The sequence below is a fragment of the Hyperoodon ampullatus genome, assembly GCF_949752795.1.
Source record: "Hyperoodon ampullatus genome assembly, chromosome: 12".
Taxonomy (NCBI): Eukaryota; Metazoa; Chordata; class Mammalia; order Artiodactyla; family Ziphiidae; genus Hyperoodon; species Hyperoodon ampullatus.
Genome location: NC_136925.1, coordinates 77,813,620 through 77,840,436, shown reverse-complemented (window position 1 = coordinate 77,840,436; position 26,817 = coordinate 77,813,620). Strand labels below are relative to the sequence as shown.

The following is a 26,817-nucleotide window of genomic DNA, read 5'->3' as shown; positions in this document are numbered from 1 at the left end:
TGAACCTGCTCTGAAGCTGGCAGGCTCTATCTCACCCGAACGACCCATCCCACACTGATCACCACCAGTCACCTGGGGCTGGGCCAATGGCCAGTCACCCAAGGACCGGCTCCTAGGAGTATTAGTTTAAACCCAACTGGGGTGTGATCCTGCTAAATTTTTTTAAATACCCATCATAGTTTACATTTCCTCTATTCTTGTTTTGTATTTAAGACAAAAGGAAGAAATATAAAACAGAGTTATAATCTCAAAGTCACTTAAAACTGGACTGTGTACTTACAAAGATCATGTCAGACAGACAATTTCTGAAAGGAGAGCTAACTAAGAACAGTTAGAAATGTAGGAAACGGGGGCTTCCCTGGTGGCGCAGTGGTTGAGAATCTGCCTGCTAATGCAGGGGACACGGGTTCGAGCCCTGGTCTGGGAGGATCCCACATGCTGCAGAGCAACTACGCCCGTGAGCCACAACTACTGAGCCTGCGCTCCGCAACAAGAGAGACCGCGATAGTGAGAGGCCCGCGCACCGCGATGAAGAGTGGCCCCCGCTCGCCGCAACTAGCGAAAGCCCTCGCACAGAAACGAAGACCCAACACAGCAAAAATAGATAAATTAATTAATCAAAAAAAAATGTAGGAAAGGAATGGAATGTGACAAGGGTTGGTGAGGATGTGGAGAAACTGGAACCCTCGTACACTGCTAGTGGGAATGTAAAACGGCGCAGTGCTGTGTGTGCAAGCCAGTTGGGCTGTTCCTCAAAAAAGCTAAACATAGAATTACCACATGACCCAGCAATTCCACTCTGAGTGGCATACCCAAAAGAAGTGAAAACAAGGTTTTAAACAGATATTTGTATGCCAATGTCACTGCAGTGTTACTCACAATAGCCAAACAGTGGAAACAACCCACGTGTCCGTCAATAGATGAACGGATAAACAAAATATAGTGTGTGTGTGTATGTGTGTGTATATATATATATATATATGTATATATATATACACACACACAATGGAATATCATTCAGCCATAAAAGGAGTAAAGTTTTGATACATGCTACCACATGGATGAACCTTGAAAACATTATGCAGAAACAAAAGGACAAATATTATACGATCACACTCACATGAGGTAACCAGAATAGGCAAATGAGACAGAAAGTATAACAGAGGTTTCCAGGGGACTAGGGGGTGGGATGAATGGGTGGTTATTGTCTAATGGGTACTGAGCTTCTATTTGGCAGGATGAAAACGCTCTGGAAATGGACAGTGGTAATGGTTTGCACCATACTGTGAATGTTAATGCCATGAAGTGTACACTTAAAAGTGGTGAAAATGGCAAATTTTATGTTTTATATATTTTATAACAAAATGACAACATTCCAAAAATAATTTATCTTCAGCCAAAAATACATGTAGTAAATGAATACAATAGTAATTTTATGTGACCCTCAGAACACCTGAGCTTAGATTTTCCTTGTCAAACCATCCTAGTATACGAATGGCCACGTTTGCAGTACTCTGGTGGCATGCCGGAAGTCAGGCAGGGGGCTGGGCCAGGGTCAAGGATTCCTACTAGTACTTCACTTCAAATAAAGAAGGAAACTATTTTCTTTAAAGAAAAAAAAAACGTTTGAATTGACTGTTGTACCTAGGGATAGGAGAGCGCCATCTTTTTCTCCCCACCTCAGGTGCAGGTGGGAACCAACACTTGCCTGCCAGGCCCTTGTTTGAGAGCTGGGGCAGCATCTTACCCTGAACGTCTGCTCCTTCTTCTCCCTGTGGGAAACCTGGTCCAGCGTGCCATCAGTCTGACTCCTCTTCAGGCCAGTTGTGACGTCAGGGACATTGCTGAAATCTGCATGGAAAGTGACAAAAACATAGGTGAGTTTGGCCGTCTGCAAAGAATAGTAGTGACTGACTTAGAGGCTCAGATAGAGAAAGAGAGGGAAGAAAAAAAATTAACTAACACCCTGGAAGGCAGGACATCACTGTCCTTAGTGATACTGCTGTTACCATATGCATCGCTGGTCTTCTAAAACAGATCTGGGCTCTGGCTAATTGAAGAAGCATTGCATCTGCCTGTTTTGCATCTGTTTTGCCTGTTTAGCATCTGCCTGTTTTGGTCAAAGGAGGCCAATGACCAATCAAAACACTGACTTCAATGCCTGGCCACTCTTGTCACTGCTGTGCAAACTTCACTAAGTACACTATTATGTAGTGTTGGTACTTTCGCTCCTTTATTTCTGGCTAAGTGAGGGCAAAATCACCAGGGAGATCTGAGAAAACCAATGATGCAACACCACAGATTCTTATTATAGTCCACAAATTGCTCATTTGCGAGCATAATTCTTCTTTTTCTGGCATCGACCACAATTGCATCCTAAATTGAAAGCCCCAAGAGGAACAGTAAACCTTTGTTAACTTCCAGAGTAAGGGTTAAGAAACAATATAAAAGGTGGGTAGAGCACGTGGCTTTCCAACCTACACTTACACACACACGCCATCCTCAACAGCTCTTTCCAGTGGTTCTCAAATGAACGAATTCAAGAAAGACGGAAAGACCAGCCTCTGTCAAAATATTACACAGATTTTCATTCTAATGTTTGCATTTGGTAGACTATCCTCTCCACTAGGTGAAACCAGATGGTTTCTGATCTTGGTCAGCTACAAAAAGAAGTCATCAATCTCATACCTGTCTGAGACGATCTAGGCAGAAAAGACATGGATAGACATTGGCAAACCATCCAGCATGATGGAGGCAAGGACAGTGGTCTCCAGGAGACCTTTAGAAGCTATGGGAGCCCTAGGAGGTTGATGGAACTCATGGACAGAAATGCTGGTCCGTGATCCAGGCTGATATCACCAATCACTACACAAGAGGAGACCTAAAGAAAATGTCGTAATGGTCTACAGAATTCTGGAGCTCCAATTCCTTCTTCCTTTTACTTCTTCTAACACCCTAACCCTGCCCAGAAAAGGACCACGCCGCCTATTTCACATAAGGAGATACAGACAAGGGCGGCAGGAAGGCTTTTATGTCTTAGGTGATTGGGTAGATGTGAAGAGTGCGGGCTGGGAGTAGAAGTCACAAGCTCAGCTTTGGCAAAGCTGATGTTGAGAGGCATGTGGGCCATCCAGTGCAACACACCCAGGAGTCCAGTAGTGCAAGAAAGGTCTGCACAGGGATGTGGCTTTGGAGCCATCATCATACACTTGGCAGTGAAGCCACAGGGATGGATGGTGCCTCCAGGGAGAATGTGCAGAATGGGACAAGAAGAGGCCCAGGGAGAGAACCCTGGAACTGCTAAGGCACAGTGTGCAGGACAGGAGGTACCTGTCTCTTTAGAGAGAAGCAACAGCCAGAGAAGCACAAGGAAATCAAGAAAGAGCAACGCCACAGACGCCACGCAATGTAAAAATACATTACCTAGGCAACAGAGTCAAATCTGCATTATTGCTGCCTTTACCTTATAAATAAAAAGCTCCAATATTTCCAGAGAGTTGTGCTAAGTACAGGAAATACAACACACAATCAATGCATTTATTCGTGATGATGATTTCTACAGCGCCTGCTCTGTGTCAGGTATGTACTACGTTCTGGGGATACAAAGATGAAAGCGACCTCAAGTCCCCTGAAGATCTCAGAGACGGCACGGCCACAAGGAGCCTTGGAGCCCGGAGGCGCCAGATGGATATGCTGGAGAAAATAACATGGCTGATGTCAAAAGCGGAAGCGAATTCTGAGTCATCTCTTCAATATATTCACACAACTTTGCAACTTCCTTAAACGCTGAAAATTCCCAGAACCACCTTTTACCTCTTACAAAGGCAAAGTGTTTTCCTGCTAGCAGAACATGCCATGCCCTCCCTCTCAAAATCCTACTCACCCCAGGACCAAAGGCTTTACTATGAATCGGTGAGGCTCTGCAGCCACCTTTGCAGCCCCTTAACTTCAGGGAGGCCCCTGGTGTGGCGTGGGTCCTCTCTGAGGCAGGGCTTGGACGGGAAGAATCACAGGACCCATCTCCCACGGAGGCTGGCCCCGGGGACCTCTGAGAAGGCAGGTCTGCAAGATAGGACGTCTCGAGCTGTTCCACCACCCAAATTTCAAGAAGTTGACTGGCAGCTGGGCATCAACAGAGCCTCGGGGGTGACTGATTCCCCTTCCAACCCCACCAGCAGGGCGCCCGTGCTGTCCTGGAGATGGCAAAACACGAGGAAGCCTAGCTTGACAGCGTCCACAGCTGCGGACCTGGGTCCAGGAGCCTCAGGTTTCAACTGGACCTGCATCCCTGTCTAAAAAGCAGTGCGCCCTTCACGTTCTTTCTAGAGGAGAAATGAGAACAAAGTAGGTTCTGGAAGAACAGCAGACTGGCTGAAAAAAAAAGTGTAGGCCCGTAAAATTCGAATCCTTATTTACAAAGCTCTTTTAAATAGGCAGCGCGCTGACATCCTGTCCTGGGCGCCAAATGCCTAGGCATAGCCCCACTTACGCTCCGCCCACATCCTGAGCGCCAGCTGCTAGGGTGAGTAAACATATCCTTCCCCTCCCAGCCAAAAACTGGCTTCCCACCTTGGGAGAGCCTTCGTGTGGCCCTGTTCACTAGACACATGTTGGGGCACTGGATCCCTACCAGGGAACACGGGGCATGTGTCACCAGGGCCGTAACGCCGCCCACCCTGGGCTCAGCTGCTACAGGACAGACGGTCAGACGCGGGCTCCAGACGAGTCTTTAGCCAATGTGATTGTAAACAATGAAAAATAACAAAATTACAAATCCAAGTCAAGACATCTATTTATAAGTGGCAAATACACTCTTTTGTCTTTCTCCTCTTATGCCTTGTGGAAATTAACAATTTGGGGTGAGGACTAGCAATTTGAAACATGTAGCATCTAATTCTGCTGACATGAGCTTCTACTCAGCAGGTGAGTGAGCAGAGTTGCGACGTTCCGTGTCACAGGCTCTGTTCCTCCATGTGGACCCGTCGGTCCATTTATTTATCCCCTGGTCGGATGTGGGCTGAGCACTGCACACCCACAGAGTACCAGGTCCTGTGTCAGACGCCGTACATGAGACCAGCCCCAGACATCTTTCTCCTTTAAAACAAACATTTTTGGAGAGTGACGGCACACCGGGCGGGCTGTCCCGGAAGGTGACTGCCCCCCGCTCGCCTGCACACCCTACAGTTCCCCACAGACAACAAGGGAAACACGGGGCTTCAGGTGAGACACGCTCTAGTCACAGCGTCTTCCTGTTCTGAGCATCAGTACAGACCCCACAGGTATCACAGTCGGCCAAGTAACTGGCAACCCCAAACCCTTTATAAGTAAAGGTCAAAACATGTGTTCAAGTAACATCCTGGGTATCAACTTAAAAATGGAAACGTTAGGATAAATGCTAAAGTTAAGGTTGCTTCGCCCATACAGCTCACAACGTGAATTCAAAGTTTGCATTTACTTCACTTCCAAATCCAGTTTAGCACAGTTAATATGCAAGGAGTGTGGGCTCTGCCATTTATCTCCCCCAGGCCTGTAAGAAGCAGCAGGCTATCTGGGTGCTAAGTCTGATGTGTGCAAAGGGGACTTTCAGGAAATAGGTGTCACTGGGGGTCGGGAAGAGGGTTTGGTGGTGTCCCTGCCAATCTCCCACCTGCTGCTTACTCTTCAGGAGCCTCACTGCTCAGCAGGCAGCTAGGATGCTGGGCTCGTCTGGCTGATGCCATCCCATCACCCCGTCGTGCTGGTTGCTTCCTCCTTACTCAACCAGGCGGCAAGGGCAGAGGCAACAAGTCCTTCCCAGGCCCCGACACCCACCCAGGTGGCCGCCAGCAGCGCCCAGAGACACCAGGCAGCTTCTAGCTGTAGGAGGGCGGGCAAGGTGCTCTTCCCGGGCGGCAGACAGACAGCTGGTTCCCAGAAAGGCGAGAAAGTCTGAGCATGCCTCTGTTCTCAGGAACAGCAACTGTAAGAGGAATTGAGTTAAAATCTCGAGATGATATCAATCCCGAGGCCAAAAACAAGAAACTAACATGAGAGAAGAGTGTTTGTTTCCGCCTTTTTAATACAGTAAGACTTTCTTGAGAAACAAAGGGTGGTAGTCACAGCATCAGGAAAAGCTCTACTTCAGTTTGTGGGTTGAGGACTCATGTGAAGGAGACTGAAAGGACAGGCAATGAGACCAGGAATTATTTTGAAACTCCACTTTTTGTGCTTCAAAGCATATTGTACCCTGATTCTCAATACTATAAGCTCCAAAGCCCCCCTTTTGATAATATATACTTTTACTATCCTGAACTAAAATTCTTTCTTGACGTAATCTACCTCCACACATAATTTCACAAAAAAAATAATATATGCCTTAATAGTAACACAAGGAGAAGAATAAATGGAAAGTAACAATTTTTAAAAAATATGTATTTCAGTATGTAAATGCTAGTGTACAACCACTCTAGAAACCGTGACGAAGCTGTGCAAAGCCTGCCCCACAGAGAATCACGGGGAATGTCTCAGCTTCATCACAGACCCAGGCCGGGGTGTCTCGGTGGAGATTTAAATGCCTACGGGGTGCTGCCATCACACCTATGGGGTGACATGATTTTCCAAACGGGCAAAGACATTTGACAAAGTTCTGAACAAAACAAAGGTCAAACTCTCATTGATTTATTGGGTTGATGCACTCCTACAAAATTCAAAGTACCCTACAGCGGAGGGGAAAAAATAATTTGTGTTCACTTGTAAAATGGAGCTGGTTCTTGGCTCAAGTAATTACACCATGGTTTTCACTTACATGAATGTCCAGGAGAACAGTTCTGCAGTGTGAGGGACTGACTTAAACATGCAGGACAGCCAGCACCACAGCCCCAAACACTAAGTGCCACCTTCCCCCAATTCATGATGAAAACCAAAAACAGACCCATCAACTTCCAAAATGTCACTGGTGGGCAGTACCTCGGCTGCTGCGAACTGTCTCTGCCCCTCTCCACGGCCAGGACTTCAACTTCACCTCTGGGAGGGTCAGTGACATCAGAGGACACCGAATGCACCAAAAAGCACACAGCCCAGAGCAGGTGCAAAGGGAATATTAGCGCCCTCACTTCCTGAAAAAAGGAAATACACTCACCAGAGCAATTTAAAAGACAGCATTTCAATAAATAATGTAGCATATTTAACTGGGACTCTCATCTTGGGATCAAAAATGTTTTATTTGATTAATCATCAGCCCTTAGACCCCCGCTCTGAGGTAAAAACTACAGAACGATAATCTTCTATGAAGACGACTGAAAAAAAAATCTAAAAAATAATATCAAAGAAGTTACAAGTAAATAATAAATGATGTAAGTTTTCAACCACATAATGCCCTGTGGCATCAAGGCTGTACATCCTTGACACTTAACAGTTTTATATCTGCAGTCATCCCTCAGTATCCGAGGGGGACTGGTTCGAGGACCCGCAGGGAAACCAAATCTGAGGATGCTCAAGTCCTTTATAGCACAGAATAGTGTTTTCCATCCACTGTTGATTAACTCCGAGGATGTAGAACCTGCACATACAGAGGGCCAACTGTACTTACATTCACAGTTTGATCTACAGCCATACCACCCAGAATGTGCCCGATCTCATCACATACACAGTTTGTGTGAATTATGTTCTTAATCTACTTGATTTATTCAATTTCTCTATTCAATTTCTCAGAATCTCTACTATGTAATTCCATAAATGAACAGCTTGTAAAGAATCAATGAATTTTACATCTGAAAAGAATCTTAGAAAGTATCCAATTCAATTCCTTCATCTGATGTATCTGTGTTACTTTAAAAAGTGTGTGTAATTTTAAGAAAAGGTAAAGATTTTGGTAAATCAAGGCTGCCAGTAGAAGGATATAGCATTTTGTAAATACAAAATTACAATTTTTTTTCAGTTCTCCAAGCTTCACACACTATATACAATTCTGTATTCATGCTTTTGACATACTTTATCTTGGTGTCAAGAGCACATTGAGCATTGAGTTAATCTGCACAGAAAAGCTCAAAAATCTCTCAAATTTTAAATATCAATTTGCAAACTTTGTATAGCATTGGTTATTCTTAATTAACTCAGATTTCCCTAAATTTTACTCATGCTTTTACTTAAAAATGCAATGGTGCGTGACATCTTTCATCAGTGACATTTGCTGTGCTCTGTCATCCAAGCAAATATCAATCATCATCGGTTAGTGAAAGAGAATGAAAATCAAACCATTTAAATGAAATAACAGAAGGACTGCTCAATGAGAGAAAAAATAACCATATTCGTTGACCACATTCAAAGGCTAGTCAAGTCTAACCTGTATACCATTAACAAACAGATCACCATTACTTTATGTTCTTCTGATGTAGACAGAAATTGATCTACTTTTCAGAAGATATCTGGGACTCTACAATTCTTTATTGTTATTATGCTTTTGTCAAGGAAATTCAAGGCAGCAGTATGCTTGCAAAGAAATAAATTCTATCATAACATAAATGTCATGCCAGAAAAAAATGTAATTTCATAAATCTTCCAAGTGCACTTGACCTGAGGTCACATTCCAATTGGTAATGTTCTTGACAATGCAAGGTCTCTGGAGATAAAAGAGAGAAGTAAATACTGGTAGTAAATGTTTCTTAATAGCAGGCTGCCATGATTTGATTCAATTATCTTGTGATAAATATCCTCAGCATCTGAAAGAACACTTAGAGGAACAGGAACATGGCGGGTGTTTTCATGGTGGGAATGTGCTGCAGGCCACCTCCACGTTCATTATAACATGGGGGAGGGAAAGGCCTTCCTGGAAGAGGAGTGGGGAATGTAGGTGCACCCATGCTCTTGGGCTCCAGGAGGCTATGGCTGTGCAGGGGTCCTCCCATGGTACCTTATCCGGGTCCCTGATGGAAAGTACAAAGTCAAAGGCAACAGGATCTTCAGCCAGAGTTTCGTTTCCACCAGAAACTGGTCCCTGAAGAGCTGGGAGAACCACCCAGATGTCACAGTTATATTCAGAGGCATATAACAGACACCACTGTATTTCTGACACTTAAAGAACTTTGATAAAGAAGAATTTAAGTTCAAAACCCTTACCAACTACCTAGCTGGAATTCTATTTAAAGACCCTGAGGGACTTCCCTGGTGGTCCAGTGGCTAAGACTCTGTGCTTCCATTGCAGGGGGCACGGCTGGCTTCGATCCCTGGTTGGGGAACTAAGATCCCACATGCTGCGCGGTGTGGCAAAAAAGGGAAAAAAAATAAAATAAAATAAAAACATTAAAATAAAAATAAAGACCCTGAGAAGAACCCTAAAAACTCATTACTCGCAAGTTTCTATTGGGGGATGTGCTGTAAGAAAAAGGAAACCTGAGGACCACCTCCTTTCAGGAAGTGCTACTGCTCTGTGGGATTAAAGTAAAAAAAGAACAGTATTCAGCCATAAAAAGGATGAATGAATGAAGCACTGAGTCACGCAGCAACATGGATAAAGCTAGAAAACATCAGGCTAAACAAAAGAAGGCAGACACACAGGCTACATATTGTACGATTCCATTTCTATGAAATAGCAGCATAGGCAAATCCACAGAAACAGAAAGCAGACGCCTGGCTGTCAGGGGCTGCGGGGAGTGGAGGAGGAGAGACGGCTGAGGGCACCGGGGCTGCTCTTCTTTTCTTTTCTTTTTTTTTTTTGCAGTGATGAAAATGTTCTGGAATTAGATAGTGGTGATGGTTGTACAACTCTGTGAATATACTAAAAACCACTGATTTGTACACTTTTAGAGGTGACTTTTATGGTGTGTGAATTACACTTAACTTTTTAAAAAGAAGGTAAAGATGTCGGTGCAGATTTTACAGGAGAGAAATTCGAGTTACAATAAAACTCCATCATAAGTGGCTTCCAAAGGACCAAATCACACGAAATATGCAGCTGCATTACTGCGAGGTTAATGAAAATCAGTGTGAATTATCTAAATAAATAAAGGCGCAAGAATAAAGACAGCAAAACGATTACTAAACAATCGACCTCTCCCTGCACTGAGCAAGCCCCAAATGATCACAAGGCAGTTAGTTCCAAATCGCCACCCCCAGTCCCCAGATAAGAATATAAGGTCCATTATCAATGCAGTTACATCTAAATTTGCTGTACTGCAGGACACATTATTACTGGGTTTTACTCTATGTATGTTAATAGAGGAATATTTAAAAGGAAAAAAAAAGTGGTTAAAATCCAGTTCCCCTACATGGAGGGAAAAACAAAAAAATACAGTTCTCTCCCTATCTACGATGGACCATGACCTTGTCCAAGTTACTAGCAACTTAATGTGTCTCTGTGCCTTGATTTACCCAGCTGTGAAAGTAAAATGATAATAACACATCTCTGCTCCACAGGGTGATGTAACGGATAATTAATGCTTTTAAGGTTCTTGGTGATCTTTATATTTGAGACAGCCTGTTATTAGGACGAAGTCTTAACAAACACCTTCTCTCCAGCAGTCAAGACCTGATTCTATTTAAAGAGGTAATGAGATTTGTTGCAAAACCAAATGGAATGCTTGATCCATTACTTTGCTTTTTTCACTTCATAAACTTGTGTAAAATAAACGCACATTCCTATAGTTGTTTAACTTGGTGCTTTAATCATACTGAATAACTGAATTTTAGAAAAAAAATGCTAAACTCTTTTATCCGATCCTTCATTTTAAGACGATTTAGAAAAGGAGGAGTTAGAATAACCTGCCCAAGGTCAAGCATGAGGCCTGGAGCTAGAATCCAGGTCTCAGACCCACTGTCTTTTATAAACATTAGTACCCCCAAATTAAACTTAAAACACATCTATCAGCATTGACTTTTACCGGGGATACAGATGTTACTATTCTTTTTTAGCTGTGGTTTTGGTTTATCTGTCAAAACAAACCCATGGGGCTTCCCTGGTGGCGCAGTGGTTGAGAGTCCGCCTGCCGATGCAGGGGACACGGGTTCGTGCCCCAGTCCGGGAGGATCCCACATGCCACGGAGCGGCTGGGCCCGTGAGCCATGGCCGCTGAGCCTGCGCGTCCGGAGCCTGTGCTCCGCAACGGGAGAGACCACAACAGTGAGAGCCCCGCGTACCGCAAAAAAAAAAAAAAAAACAACCATGGGCACCAATCAACGCATTAAAGTCGCAGAGCAGTCAGGCTCTTTGGAGCGGGGTATATGTCATGGGCCATCCCAGAGTCCCTCAGGCACGTGGGCAAGTGAGCAGAGCCTTCAGCTCTGAGGAAGTCTCAGTACAATTCCCTTGCAACCAGATTTATAAAAAGAAATCTGGGAAGCTTCAAGGCACACTCCAAGGTTGCTTTTTATCCCCCAGGACCCACACTTGGGACGCTGCCTTTCCTTGCTAGACACGCCTATCAACCTGCCTTTCACTTAATAGACAGTTAAGTGAAATACCTGCTATTCACCAAGAAGTGTGTTTGCTGCTGCGTCCAAAACATCTTTGTGTTCCTCACAGGCCCCGTTTTTCAAGGGATTTTCAATCTCTTGAAAATAGTACGTAAATTATGACAAGCACACAGAGTGACACTGCAAGGCAATAAATCTTAACTTCCACATCAGGTATACAGACAAAATGCTTTCAGAGCTCAGAAGAGGAAGAGCCTATGACCCCTCCAAGGTGACATGCAAGCAGCCCCCCTACTTCTTACAGAACACAATCCTAAAAGTAGGAAAACTGAGTTTATAGGTTCTGTGAAGACTTCTATTCCCAGGGATCTAAACAAATTATAATATTCCTATTTATACCTCAGCTTTTAAACACACCTGACACATATCTTAATCTCCTCCTCCTCCTTCCCCAGGGAAAGCACATGACCTGTTGAAGATCAAAGAACATCCCCAAGGGGGCTACAGGCTCACCAGCCCAAACACACCTGACGACTGGCATTTTGGGGTCATAGGTATTAAGCTATGAAACCAAGGCTTCTTATCAACATTTTTCAGGTCCCTTTTCCCCTCATTTTTATAAAATAATAATGACAAAATTCAGTAAACATTCAAATAATTTTGTGGATACTACTAAACAAAGATGCCTAAACCTCGCAAAAAGGTGATGTGGTCCTTCATCAGCTGAAACATGAAAGTCAGAATTAGATTCACAAATAACAATTTAGGAGTAAATAATTAGTGTTGGAAAGGTAAAGGCAGAAAAGCTGACAATAGCACATCCTTCTGTTTAGAAGCTTCCAAGTGCTTCACTGGAAATTCCGGATTTCCTCAGAAGCCTGTTGGGGAACTCTGGGGGGGAAGGCACATTCTAGAAACTGTTCCACGTGGCACAGCATCTGCCCCCGTCCTGGGGCAGCTGGTCAGGGCTCCTCATAGAAGACACAAAATAATTTTGCTGACAACTGCATATGTCTCTTAGCAAATAAATTTTCCCAGAGCTACTAACAAGTAACAAACTTGGATAATTTGAACTCTGTCACATTGTCCCATAACATGTTAAGGTGGTTAATGGCCAAAAAGCAAAACAAAAAAAAAGGATAAAAGATAAAGGGATTTGCATGGGATTGGACAATTTATAAAAAGAGAATCAGAGCTGAGTCCTGTAGGATCAGAAATCAATTTATACACCGCAAAAATCATAACTGAATTGTTTGAAATGAAAGGAATTAATTTGCAGCTCTTGAATTTCAACCTTGATTGTTTTCTCCTATAAACAAACATGTGTTTGCCTTACGCTGTGAGTGAAAATCTTTAAAGTCGGCAAGTTGTCATTCAAATCTCCTCCTTCTCCCTTTATGTGGCTACCTTTGATGAGTTGTGGGGTTTTATGGATGGCTTTCAGTATAAGCCATTAAAACCATTTGGAAACAGGTGGGATATTCACTATAAATATAGAGGCTTAGCACAAGGTGTTCCAAAATGAACTCCTGGTCATCTGCCAAAACCGCTCCACAGACAGCTTCCCCATCTTCATTGCTGACAACTCCATCCTTTCCGTTGCTCAGGCAAAACCCGGGAGTCCTCCTTGGCCTCCGTTCCTTCCCTCACACCACACAGCCATCTCTGAGCAAGTTCTGCTGGCTCCACCTCCCCCGCGACCACTGAGACCAAAGCCACCATCACCTCTCGCCTGGTCACTGCAAAAGCCACCCTGGCCTCCTACAGTCCATTCATTCTCAACAGTCACTGATCCTTTTGAAACACTGGTCAGATCATGTCACTTCTCTGCTCAGATACACGGGATGGTCCCGCGTGTTCCCCAGAGTCAACGTCAGACCTTGGGAACACATCTAGGAAGTAGCCAAACAGCTCTTCTGCAATGGTTATTTCAAGAAAAAGCACTTATATGGTGTTGCAAGCTGAACCAGCTGCTTTCTTTCACAAAACACAATTTTTACTCAAGAAAACGACAGAAAATATATTTTTTTAATGAGCAAAACGAACCTGTCATTTCCAAGGGGGAAAAAATGACAGTATCTGTAGATATAATGCAAACTTTCCAGCAAAAATCGGAATTTTGGAAAACTTGTGTTCCCCACCATGAGCTTGACAGCTTCCCAATACTTTGAGACTTTTCCAATGAGACTGGAGGTGATATTAATGAATGTGACTTTTAATGCTATATAATAAAATGTCCATATTTGAAAGGTCTGCATAACACCAAGTGACCTAATATTTTGGAAATAACCATTGCATGTTATAATACATGAGTAAAAGATCCATTCAGAGTACAAGATAGGCCAATGGACTTTAATGTGACAAAGTAAGGAAAGTCCACCAATAAGGTTTCAGATTCCACATTGTAACTAACATTGAAGGAACTACCTCTTGTTGAGCTTTGGTGTAATATTAAATAAGAATATCCGCAACTATTTGAAAGGATTATTAAAATACTCCTCCCTTTTCTGACTACAAATCTATGTGAGGTTGAGTTTTCTTCAAATCACTTCCACCAAAACAACACAGTGCAACAGACTGAATGCAGAAGCTGATGTAAAAATCCAGCTGTCTTCTATTAAGACACACATTAAAGAAATTTGCGGAGGGAGGGAGATGCATGAGGGAAGGGATGTGGGAACAGATGTATATGTATGACTGATTCACTTTGTTATAAAGCAGAAACTAATAAAAAAAAAAAAAAGAAATTTGCACAAAAGTAAAACAATACCACTCTTCTCACTGATATATACATGATTTTGGTTTGGAGAACTAGTTCATTTTTAGAAATATGCTTATTGTGTTAACATGAAGTATATTCATTGTTGTTACGTTAAATAAACTTTAATAGATTTTTTTAAATTTCTCAGTTTAAATTTCTAATACACTAAATACGGATAGATAGTAATACAACTAAGCTCTTTAGAGCCCCACATAGCTAAGCTCTTTGGGGGTCCCTGATAACTTTTTACAGTAAAGGATCTGGAGACCAGCAAGTTTAGCAACTGCAGAATCAGAGCCATTATCATGGTGGACTGATTATTGTCTATTCACACATCTACCCCTCAAAGTCTGCCCACCCCGAAAGTGGGGACTGTGGTTCTTTATTTTTGTATCTTTGCCATCAAACACAGTGCCTGACGCACAAACACAAATTTGTTATCTTACTGGTTCTGGAAGTCAGAAGACTAAACTTGGTCAGCAGGGCTGTATTTCATGTGGAGGCTCAAGGAGATAATGTTTCCAGGCCTTTTCCAGCTTCCAGAAGCTGCCTGCATTCCTTGACTCACAGGCCTGCATCACTTCAATCTCTGCTTATGTCATCACATCTTCTCTGATTCTGACTCTCCAGCCTCTCTCTTATAAAGACCCTGTGATTAGGCCCATCCAGATAATCCAAGATAATCTCCCCATCTCAAGGTCCTTAATTTAATCACATCTTTGAAGTCCCTTTTGCCATATGCACAGGCTCCAGGGATTAGGATGCAGACATTCCTGGGGGAGCCATTATTCTGCCTACCACAAGCCATGTATGAAGATAATGCAGTTAAAGCCAAGGAGAAAATGACCCCACCATTTCCCCCAACATTTAAGAGTCTGAGGCCAGGATGAGAAAGAAACTGAGCACAAAGATTACCTCTGGGAGAGAAACTGGGTGGCCAAGGACAGGGTGGGAGGAATTTATCTCTATTATTTGTTTAACTAACACTTACATGGCCTTTACTATGTGCCAGGCACCGTCTAGTTCTTTCCAGGTATTACTTCATTGATCCCATGATCCAAAATCCTAAACTACTTTACAGATGCAAAAACTCAGCACAGAGAGTGTAAGTGACTTGCCCAACCAAAGCCACCCAGCTAGTAAGTGGGCGAGCCTGGAGCCAAGACTCGCACCCAGGGTGTCTGGCTAGTGTCTGTGCTCTTAACCACTTGACTACACAGCTTAGGGGGACTTATCTATCACAGTTTAACCTTTTATACTGCTGGAATTTCATATCATGCCCATGTATTACCAATCCAAAAAAATTAAAGATACAGCCACATATAGCTGTCTCTAGAAGTGAGAGCTAAAAGGGAGATGTCTGTACTTGGTCCTTCCTGAGTCTCAATTCCTTGATAGGGAGGAATAAAGTCAGGAACATAATTCATTTACAAAAGAAGGGGAACAAAAAATGGAAATGCAGACAAGCATCATTTGGCAATCAGTACTGGAATCATCCACAGGAAGAGTCAGACCTTTTTTTTTTTCCTTTTATGTAACAGGCTATGTAACATTTCCTCTTTTCAACAAACAAGCATCATTTGGCAATCAGTACTTGTAACATCCACAGGAAGAGTCAGACCTTTTTTTTCCTTTTATGTAACAGGCTATGTAACATTTCCTCTTTCCAACAATAGGTAACAGTTTTACAGAACTACTACCTCATAGAGACCTGGCTCACTTTGCATGAACAGGAGACTATGTTTGATCCAAGCATCCCAACTTTCAAATGGCTATTAAAAGTGATCTATCCAACAGAAAGTGCATGCTGTGTTCTTCAAAGAATTCTGTAGATTTTAACCTGAAAGATGAATTTGCATGTTACGTTAGGACAGAGAATACAGGACTGGTTTTACTCAAAATGCCAGCAAGTTTTACTCACCAGCTTCTCCCTCAGTTCCAACGCTGCCTCATCCTCGGTGCTACGGGCATCTGCTCACCACCAGCTGGCCTGGCCTGAGGCCAGCCACGTCCCTAAAGGGGACCTGCAAGGACCACGCTGCTAGTGGACACAGCGTCACAATGCTGAGGAGGCACTTTGTATTTATAGGGCACTGATAGTAATTCATATATTCATTCCCCAAAAAACATTTATTTGAGTCTTTATTTTACAAGGGACTTTTGATCGTTAAAAATAACAATACTGTAAGAGCCAAAGGAATGAAGCTCTAGCAGTGGAATAATAAAGCCAATATGCAGAAGGTGGAGTATCTACCCTGGAAGGATGTCGAGCCACATTTTAGTGCTCCTTAAATGACCAGACAAATTCTCTGTGTGTTTTTTTTTTTAAGGCAGGGGAAAGTAAGGCAATACTCGCTAGTTTCTTCAGCTACCTGCCATGATATATTTGTTAAAAACCCCAGGAATTCAGGGTTTTAATACAATCTGGCCCCAACAGACTTTCCAATGTTATTTCCCACTCACACAGAGCCAGGTGACCTGTGCTTTGGGCCTGTGTCGCAGGTTACACGCCCTCTATGAAATGCTCTCCCGCTTCCACCACACACCTTCCAATCTACAACCTGCCCATCTAACACGCTCAGATCTTTCTCCAATTCTCACACCTCTCTTTGGGGACCCCTTTGCTCCCAGGAGAAACAAACAGAAAAATCAGTGGGAATTCTACCTCTGAGGTGGACCTCTAATTCTCTTCATTGAAAAGCTTTTTTTTCAAACGTGAATTATTATTTACAAGTGTTTTACTTTTCCTACTCAACTATAAGCTCCTTGAAGGTAAAAAATAACATCTAACGCATTTTTATATACCTGCAACATTCAGCAAGAAGTTATTGTTTATGTGTTAAATAAACAAGTAAATAAATGAATGAATATGGGAAAGAGGAAAACAAATTCCCCAATAGCAACACTGAATTTTATAAGGGAATTAGCACCCAAGGATCATAGTTACTGCTAACAGAAAGCCACACTGCTCACTTCTGCTGATGAAATTGAAACTACCTTCAGCACCATCATAAGAAACTACGAACTCTGAGACCAAAGTTCTCTGTGTCCTGGTAAAATCAGTATTTCCCGCCCAGATTTTAAAAAAATTTTTTATATGCGCCAACCATCTTTAAGAACTTGAATATGTTTTGACATCTGGGGATCTGGGGTGTCAGCCAGAGAGACTCAGTAACAGCAGTTTCACACACAAACAGGGCATTTTCTGAGCTCGTTGTTCTTAGCTATCCTAAGCCAGGCTATGGAAGCCGAAATGCCCTCACTCTCATAAACAGGAGATAAGTGGGTTCGCCACATCAGAGCTGGCTCTATAATTCTTCCCCTGGTGAAAGCTGTATAATGGACACATACATTCCCAGGAGCAATTCATTCCAAAGAGCAAATCTGCATCTAAGTGGCTTCTGGTAGACTAAGACTCTACACTACTCATACAGCAATTTAAAAAGAGTGATTCAAAGTCGGGTGGGGAATTAAAAAAAGAACCTCAGGCTGCAATTACCTTCATCATCCAGTAAGAAGCATTTGCTGGGCTGGCATTATCTAAATGGAAGCAAGAACATAGGTCTTTTCTATTTTTGTCTCCTGTTAAGTATACCCCAATCCTAACAAGGCCATATGAACAGCTGTTTATAGATGGAGAATACATTAATGCCACATCAAGTTCAATGTTTACATAAAGGCTTTGTTCAGGAAGTCTATGCCCGATGAGACTCTCTTAACAGCTATTGGAATTTTTCAAACGATGGCATACACTGGAAAAGGGATTTTCCATATAAATGAAAAACAGCATTAACAGGAACCCGGTATCAACAGGGCTGGCACGTCTGATGCCTTCAATAGTGGCCTTGTTGGCTTCTCTGGGGATTTCCAGCGGTAAAACTAATTCTCTGTATAGAAAGTCTTTACAAACGATATTTCCACTCAAGTCAAATACAGCCTCTAGACATTTCTTCTCTCTCTCTCCTATAGAGAACTAGAACAGAAATTCAAACCCTTACAGGCAGGAATCAAATGGTCATTCATTTCTAAGGATACAGAGGAACTTAGTACTGGACACCCATCACTTCTCGGTGCATTCCTGCCCATTCCACTCCTCACAGACTCAGGGGAATGTCACAGCAAAGCCGCTGACTGTTGGAAGTTCTTTGCTTCTCAGTGTATCAATCCGCTGAATGGGACTGTCTCCTGAGGGTGGGCTAAGAACCAATGAGGGGAACTGCTGAGTGCTGCCTCCTGATCGCACTGAGGACAGTGGTGGGGCTGGGGGCATGGGATCCCTGATTGAGCAACTAACAACACACAGGCATAATCGCTGTCATTTGCTGAGAACTTTATACACATTATCTTGTTTAATTCTCAAGAGCTGGGCACAGAAGCGTTCAGGGAAGGGTAGGCCCTACTGCTGAGGATCAGACCACCTCCTTCAGACTGCTGGCCTTGACAATGTGAGCAAGCCCTGGTCCACGACAGAGCTGGCACTACCCCAGACCACCTGAAGGGGGCTTCCTGATTGCAGGACCCAGGAATTTGCATTTTCACAAGCTCATCGGGTGAGTCTTAAGCACTATGAAGGCTGAGAACCATTTCCTTAAACACTGTACACATCCATGAGTCTCAAACACCACTAGGATGTTTCTTTTCCAGAAAAGCATGGAACCTGAACAGCAACTCAATCCCTGCCGGAGTTCCATGGGACTTGTCACCATTACCACCATTTCTTTCACTCACTTATATATAATAAGAGGGGTTTTGTTTTTGTTTTCCCCCGCTCAAACCTGATCAAGACACTAAAGCTAACAAACATGAATTTCTGGATACCTGACTAAAACCAAAAGTAGACCAAAAGTCCTAAACTCACGTCGCTTACCCTCCGGTCTTGCATATTTTAAACACCCAATAGGGCTCAGTGAATATTCAGCCCAGACAGTTAAGATATACCCAAAACAGCTGCTGAGGGCTTCTTCTTCCTCCATCTTCTGATGTTCTTACAGTTTCTATTCAAAACAAACAAACAAACAAAAATACCAGGTCTTCCCTTCCAGAGAGCCAGCTGTGTGGTTTTTATTAACAGGCAAAGGACTGGCTTCTCCGGAAAATAAAACAGGGAAAGCTTCCTTCTTTTCAAGTACCAGGCTGCCTTTGGTAACGCTGAGAGCACATGAAATTTAGGGAAAGGCAGACTCTGAAATGACCACTCCTAAGTATCATTCAACATTGTTTTCCAAAAATCACTTAAATTCTTTTGTGTAATTTTAAAACCTTTTTTTAGCACAAAAGTGGGACTACTGTTTCCTAATTCATCACCAAAGCAAGTCAAGGTAACCTTTAATGAGCTCACAGGATGGGGGGAGGGGAGAGGAGACTCCCGTGTTCAGGTGTCCTGCCCCACAGGAACCAGGCTGCACCCGGGCAGACACCGACTAGCTCAAGCTCTCGGCGGCCCGTTGGGCAGGGACGGGCCGCCGTGAGCTTGAGCTAGACGAAGCCTCGTCTTCCAGGTGAGGAATCAAGGCTCGGTGTCCTCATTCGGGCTCCCCCAGATGCAGTCTGAGCCAAGGTCGTGGCTACAGAAGTTTATCTAGAAGGTGATCCCAAGACGCCCAAGCGAGGGAGTGAGGCCAGGGAGACCAGAGCGCAGAAAGCCCAGAAAAGGTGTGAAATGAGGTTCCACGTGCAAGAGGAATCAGCTCCACGGGGGCCTCTGAAGAACCGCGGGGTGCACCCCAGAACTGTCTTGGCAGGGGATAGCGCAGCTGGGGTGTCATCCACCGATGCCCTCTCCTCCCTGGCTGAGCGCCGCCCCCAAGGTCACACAACCTGTGAAGGGCGGGCCCAGACTCAAGCCCAGGTGGGACTCAAAGCCTGCCTGCCTGTCACCACACCATCCACCTTCCCCACTTCCACGAACACGGGCTTCTCATGCCATCGGGATGTTAGGCTCAGCTGAGAGGTGCCCTCTTTTCTCTCTCGTCTCCCTTATCTTCTTCCCTCCGTCCCCCCGACACGCCCCCGACCTTAAAAACAGACAGGCTTCCTTCTGAGATGTTCACGCACAGGCGTTTAACTTCCTTCACAAGCTACACAACTACTTCAAAAAAGAAAATAAACCAAGGGGGCGGGGGGGGTGGGGGAGGGACGGACTGGGAGCTTGGGGTTAGCAGATGCAAACTATTCTATACAGAACGGATAAACAACAAGGTCCTGCTGTAGAGCACAGGGAACTGAATTCAATAACCTGTAATAAACCATCATGGAAAAGAACATGAAAGACAATGTATATATATGTATAACTGAATCATTTCGTTGTACGGCAGAACTTAACACGACATTGTAAATCAACTATACTTCAGTTTTTTTAAAAAAACAACAAATTGACAGAGAAAAAAAGAAAGAAAAGAAATCAATTCCATATTTGCCAAGCATTTGGGAAAGCAGTCCATCGTGGCTGTTTTGTTTCCATCACAGCACATTACTCTGAAGCAGTGGAGGTCACAGACGGTAAATCCCTGGGGAGAAGATGCTTCATGCCCACAGAGCACGGTCTCACCAGGAAGACAGGGTGGTGATAAACCACCCAGGGAAGGCTGAGCAGAGGTGTGCACTGCATCCGTGCGGGTACCTGCGGCATACACGGTTCAGAGCAGGGTGGGAAAGCCCTGCCACAGGCTAAGCTAAGCCACCTGCACACACTGACATGGGTATCCTTAGGTAAGTTACAAAACTGTAACCCATAAGAATGGGTCCCTAGGACAACAACTCTAGCAGTCATCTAACATATCCAGGCCCTCCTCTTATGCTGCTTCCTTGCCAAAAAAAAAAAAAAGTGAAAAACAAGATTAACTAACTGACCTGCTTGATCCTAAACTGTTTGGGAAAAAAAAAAAAAGGTAAATTTGCCTCTTTTGCTACTTTCTACAGAAATTCATTCCTGCAAGTACCAAAAGTGTTATTGATTCTGCAGTGATTTCTTATTATGATAAAATACATGGAGATACAACAGGCAGTGAATGTATCCCTCCAGAATAACGAATCCAACGAATGGACACACGATGTCTTATGTAGAATACTCAGACCTGTAAGAGCAGCCCAGGGTGGCTGAATGATGGCCCTAATATAGCCAAGTAATTAATTAGTTCCATCATAATTTTGGTTTTATGACACTCCCTTTTATATGTCAATAGTCAATGTAATGGCATTTTAAATTAGAGGGAAACCTCAAGAGAGGAGGAAAAGGCAGTATATACCTTATTGAATCACAAATCTTACAATCTGATTTTTTAATTCCAAAAATGACCTAATAAACTTGTTTTATAATTAAATTGATCCTAACAGCTTCTCTTTTTGTTTTCCATTCATTTTTGGTAATCATGCAGAGATTTCTATTGGAAATCTATTATCATTATAATTAAGTATAAAAATTACTTTGTGTGCCTGTAACGTAAGACCTCACACTTGGTCTACTCTGGGGGCTTGGCCAGCTCCCTCCAGGGGTACAGAAGGAAACCACAGCTTTTCACTGTGAGCTGGAGCCCCTAATTTACTTGACTACAAAATATGAAATATGCACGAATAATAAGCTCAGAAATTCAAACCTTCAAATGACTGCCTTACATGGAAATCTCACCTTCAGAAAAATAAGCTGGCATACAATATTTCATTTTTAGGCCTTTACAAAATTTTAGAATTCATGACCTACATGAAAAGTTCGTAGTTTATTGAGGAAGCAGTACTCAACAAAAGAGTTAAAGAACTGAATTGCATCAACCCTTCTTAGAACCCAATAAATTACTGCAAAATGCCTTTGCCTTACACTCAACTGAACAGAAAAATCAACTTTGGCATTTATGCTGGCTTTCATCTCCTTCAGTAACAAAGTAATTACAATACTAAATATCATGGGTGATTTTTTTTTAAGACTGCAATTTTCAAGAAAGTTATTTTGTGCAAAAACCATTATTTTCTATTTTCACTAAAAGAGATAATTACTAAAATGCATGGAATTTTATATCAAATCTACTTGGTTGACATCTGTGTTCTTCTAAGAAATGAGAAAACATCCTTTGAATAGCTTCAATAATCTCAGTTTGCAAGCAAAATCACAGCCTAAAAATATTAGCTGGTGATACCAGCAGTGAAGGAAGAAAGAACAAAACCTTACCATTTGTCAAATCCTTTTTAAAGTTATCCAGGAATTCCTCCAGGAGCTGGGACTGGTTAGGAGGGGGCAGCAGACCCTTCTGGTCCCTTGAGAACAGGTCACTGTCTGACCAGGAAGAACACAGAGTTGCTTTTGTGTCCGGCGGCCTGGCAATCAGAGTGAGCTCGACACTCTTCTCAGAAAACAGGGCCTCCATCTGCTTGAGGTCAAGATCAGACACAGCTTCCCCATTTAAGGTCATGATTTCATTGCCCTTTCTCAGCCCTGAGGAGAAAGGGGACACAGAGGAAGAAGGAAGAGAGATATTACGAGAGAAATATTTTAAGATGAAAGACGGCTGCAAACTCAAACCGTCTAGCGTTCTCAGGGACTGTTCTGTTGCCACTTTAAAAGAAAGCGCCAAAAGGTGTAGTATTCGGATTCCACTGATAACAAATTGCAGCTCTCTCAGACTAGTGTTAGAAGAAATAGTCTGAGAGTCACTCAAATTAATTATTCCTCTATGTGATGTTCAGTGCCCTGGGAAATAACATTTGCCTGTGTCTGTCTGCCTGGCCGGCTCCATCTGTCTGTACGTATGCATGTGTACTGTGTGTGTGTATACTCTCTCTCTCTCTTTCAAAACCACACACACAAATTCTCTCTATATATATACATATATGTGTGTATGTATATGTATATGCATATGCATTTTCAATTCAACTATTAAGTTTACTTTCTTTAAAATTCTAGGAGAAATTGTTTTCTGACAAAATCATAAGAAAATTTCACTAGCCAGACTGCACTGCACAGAATTAAGAGAGAAGAGAGGGGCTTCCCTGGTGGTGCAGTGGTTGAGAGTCTGCCTGCTGATGCAGGGGATACGGGTTCGTGCCCTGGTCCAGGAAGATCCCACATGCCGCGGAGCGGCTGGGCCCGTGAGCCTGCGTGTCCGGAGCCTGTGCTCCGCAACGGGAGAGGCCACAGCAGTGAGAGGCTCACGTACCGCAAAAAAAAAAAAAAAAAAAAAAAAAGAGAGAGAACAGAGACACCGTGAGCCACACGGACCTTCCCCATATGCCAGGCCAGCCGGGAGAACATCACTTATAAAAATGCGGCTGAGATGCTGATGCTCATCCACCTGCGCAGTCACTGCAAACCCTAGGAATGAAAATAAAAGGAGAAAACAAGTCTAAATTCATCACACTAAATCAATGGGCAGTACTTCCTTGACCATCTATTCTCATAAGTATGGTATGTTTAGAAAGTCTAAATTACAACTATTTTGATATCTAGCAGGGGCAGAAAAGGGGGAATGTGTCAGATATAAAGGTATAAGAAAAATGAGTGCACAGCCTTACTCAAAAGTTGAGACAATATATCCATGTTCAGAGAAGCATTATTCACAACAGCCAGAAGGTGGAAGCAACCCAACTGTCCATGGACAGAGGAATGGAAAAACAGAACGTGGTAGAGACATACAGTGGAATATCTTCACTCAGAAAAAGGAAGAAAATTCTGACACACGCTACAACACAAACCTTGAGGACATTATGCTACATGAAATAAGCCAGCCACAAAAGAACAAATACTGTATGATTCCACTTATATGAGGGACTAGACCAGTCAAATTTATAGAGACGAAAAATAGAAGGTTGGTTGCCAGGTGCTGAGGGAAGAAGGAACGGAAAGGTATTGTTTAAGAGAGTCCCGGTTTTGCAAGACAAAAACAGTTCTGGAAATAGATGCTGTTAATGGTGACACAACAATATGAATGTATTTAATGTCGCTGAATTGTCATTTTAGCCATTCTTAACAACTGTTATGAAAGTAAACTTTATGTTATGTGTAGTTTACCACAATTTAAATTTTTTTTAATTTTTTTTAAAAGTTGAGACAAAAAATAGTCTTATTAAAATAAATTAAGTTCGCTTCAATACAAAAATTTGTTCAGAAGCAACTCTATATGGGGCTAGGCAATTTAAGTAGGTGGAAAAATACTTGAATGGTTATAGTGTTCGCCCTAAATAGGACTACATGAGACAACCAGGAGAGACGGCCCTTCTCTGAATGCATCACCCTCTGTATTCCATGCCCTTGTCTGTGATTCCATGGTGGGAACACATGTTTCCATGTCTTGGTCCCATAATACTGGGAGTTCCTTGACAATAGGAAGAAAGGCATGTCCCCTGTTTCCTTTGTACTCAGGCAGAGCCCAGAAGATTGTGGTCACCAAAAAGAATCTTTTCAAGTATCTTCCTTCAGTCATTCAAATGCAAAGAAGATTCACCAATGGGGACTGTGGAGAGTAAAGGCCAATAGAAACATAGACAACATGCTCAGTGGGCTTCAGAGGAAAAACCAACTTAACACTTGGGGCCAAACAGATGACGTAAAATTAAGAAACAAAGAACATGTCAATTTTATCAAGTAAAAAAAGAACAAATCATAAAACAGAAATCTTAACATATTACAATGACTAGGATTTAATCAGCTTGAGTCATTTTAAGGAAAATAAGTATGTCAATATATCTAAGACGAAATAATCTTTCTATGGAGATATTTACTGACCATTATATAATTATCAAGTTCCTATGGTAAAAGGCAAAAGATGGGAAGGAACTTTAAGACACAAGCACAGTCTATAAAGAGCTCAAAGCCAAGTTTAAACACAGACAGACAGAAATGCAAGAATTAAATGCTATGAAGTGAATGGCTGCTTCCTTGAAGGCGCTGTCATGTGGAACCTCTTAGCCTCAGCATCCTGAACTGATAGAATTAAACAAATACCACTTTCTTTGAAACCTTCAGCCTTCAAGAACCAGTCACCTCAAGATCTCAACGTCATGATCTCAGTTTCAACACAACTGTTCCTAGTCCTCTTTTCATTGCTTTTGGTGCTGCCTGTTGCAGCACCAAAAGGAGAAGCCGGAGATACAATCGCTCTCTTGTTAGGTGTGGTTCTCAGCTACAGGCATTTGTGCTTGTTCGGGGGTGTATGCACGAAAGAGAAATGGACAGATGTGACTTTGAAGGGCCTCCTGAATCAAACCTTGCCCTGAAAACCTTTGTGCTATTGAGGTTCAGAACTGAGCTTTGGTGTCTGAAAGTTCCCAAGAAACAGTAAATAGGGTAGTTTCATGGTCTTGGTTATTTCCCTATAAATAGGAACAAATTGATATACTATGTTAAATGGAAAACAAAATGTTTTCTTCACAACAAATAATGCACTGAAAAATGCCGTCTGTAATTTGCATTTGCTAGTTAGAAAGAAGGTCAAAGAAGTGAGATGGCTGAACTTTGCATAAGTAATATTTCATAGTTTCAGAATTCTCAATAGGAAGAAGAAAACTCTTGCCCAGAAACCTAGGAAACTGCCATGGTTCAGTTATAACACGGCCTCCTGCATCACTGAGGAGTCTTTTCTCCATATTTTTAATGGATTTTTGTTTTGTTATCTCCCAAGTTAATACTGCACCTAGATATTAAATACAGTTGGTCAAAAAATAAAACTTATCTCTTTGTGGGGGAAAAAGTTTAGAAAAATGTATTCGATGTATCTAATGTTGAAATGGAGAAAACGTTTAATGTAAAAAAAATACTTTATATTGACATTGAACTGGAGAAGAAGGGCTTCCCTGGTGGCGCAGTGGTTAAGAATCCACTTGCCAATGCAGGAGACACGGGTTTGAGCCCTGGTCCGGGAAGATCCCACATGCCACAGAACAACTAAGCCTGTGCGCCACAACTACTGAGCCTGCGCTCTAGAGCCTGCGAGTCACAACTACTGAGCCCACGTGCCACAACTACTGAAGCCTGTGCGCCACAACTACTGAGCTTGCGCTCTGGAGCCCACAAGCCAGAACTACTGAAGTCCGTACGCCTAGAGCCCGTGCTCCACAACAAGAGAAGCCACTGCGATGAGAAGCCCGCGCACGTCAACGCAGAGCAGCCCCCGCTCACTGCAACTAGAGAAAGCCCGGGTGCAGCAACAAAGACCTAACGCAGCGAAAAATAAATAAATAAAAAGTTATTTTTTAAAAAAATAGAAATGGAGAAGAGATTTAATGTTTAACAAAAACAATCTTATATTAACTGAGTAACATCTCCATGGTGAGAAGCACTATATTAAATATAAACCCATTATGTAAGTTAAATAAATAAATGCTATGAAGTGATTTGGGTAACACTGACCCTTAATTGTTAAACTGAAGGCAAAGCAATCAGATAAGGCTTCTTCAAGAAAGTCAGACTTTCAGTTAGTTCTTGAAGGACAGGTCGGATTTACACACTCAGAGAGGAGGGATTGGGGGAGGGAGAAATGAGGGGAGCCGTCCAGGTGGGTGAAAAGCTAAGAGCAAAGACACTGAGACAAAGAGAACTGTTACATGCATCAGAAGTTAATCAGCTTAGAACCGCCCCCAGCACACTACAAATCCATTGTCTTGTTATTATCACCATCATTTCACATTTCTCTTCAATTTTTCCATTCGTTCCTTTAAATTACTTTGGCATTTTTCACTAATAGTAATAC

General features: G+C 42.7%; 1 protein-coding gene across 1 annotated transcript in view; it reads right to left on the bottom strand.

Annotated features, from left to right (window-relative positions):
* Positions 1–26,817, bottom strand: part of TIAM2 (TIAM Rac1 associated GEF 2) — a gene marked incomplete at both ends in the record, with an annotated part of 110,653 nt that overhangs the window by 41,756 nt on the left and 42,080 nt on the right. Inside the window, 3 exons of the mRNA XM_079716560.1 lie at positions 1,748–1,851; positions 22,305–22,568; positions 23,352–23,444. Coding sequence (XP_079572686.1) covers positions 1,748–1,851; positions 22,305–22,568; positions 23,352–23,444 — 461 coding nt within the window. The remainder of the gene's footprint in view (positions 1–1,747; positions 1,852–22,304; positions 22,569–23,351; positions 23,445–26,817) is intronic.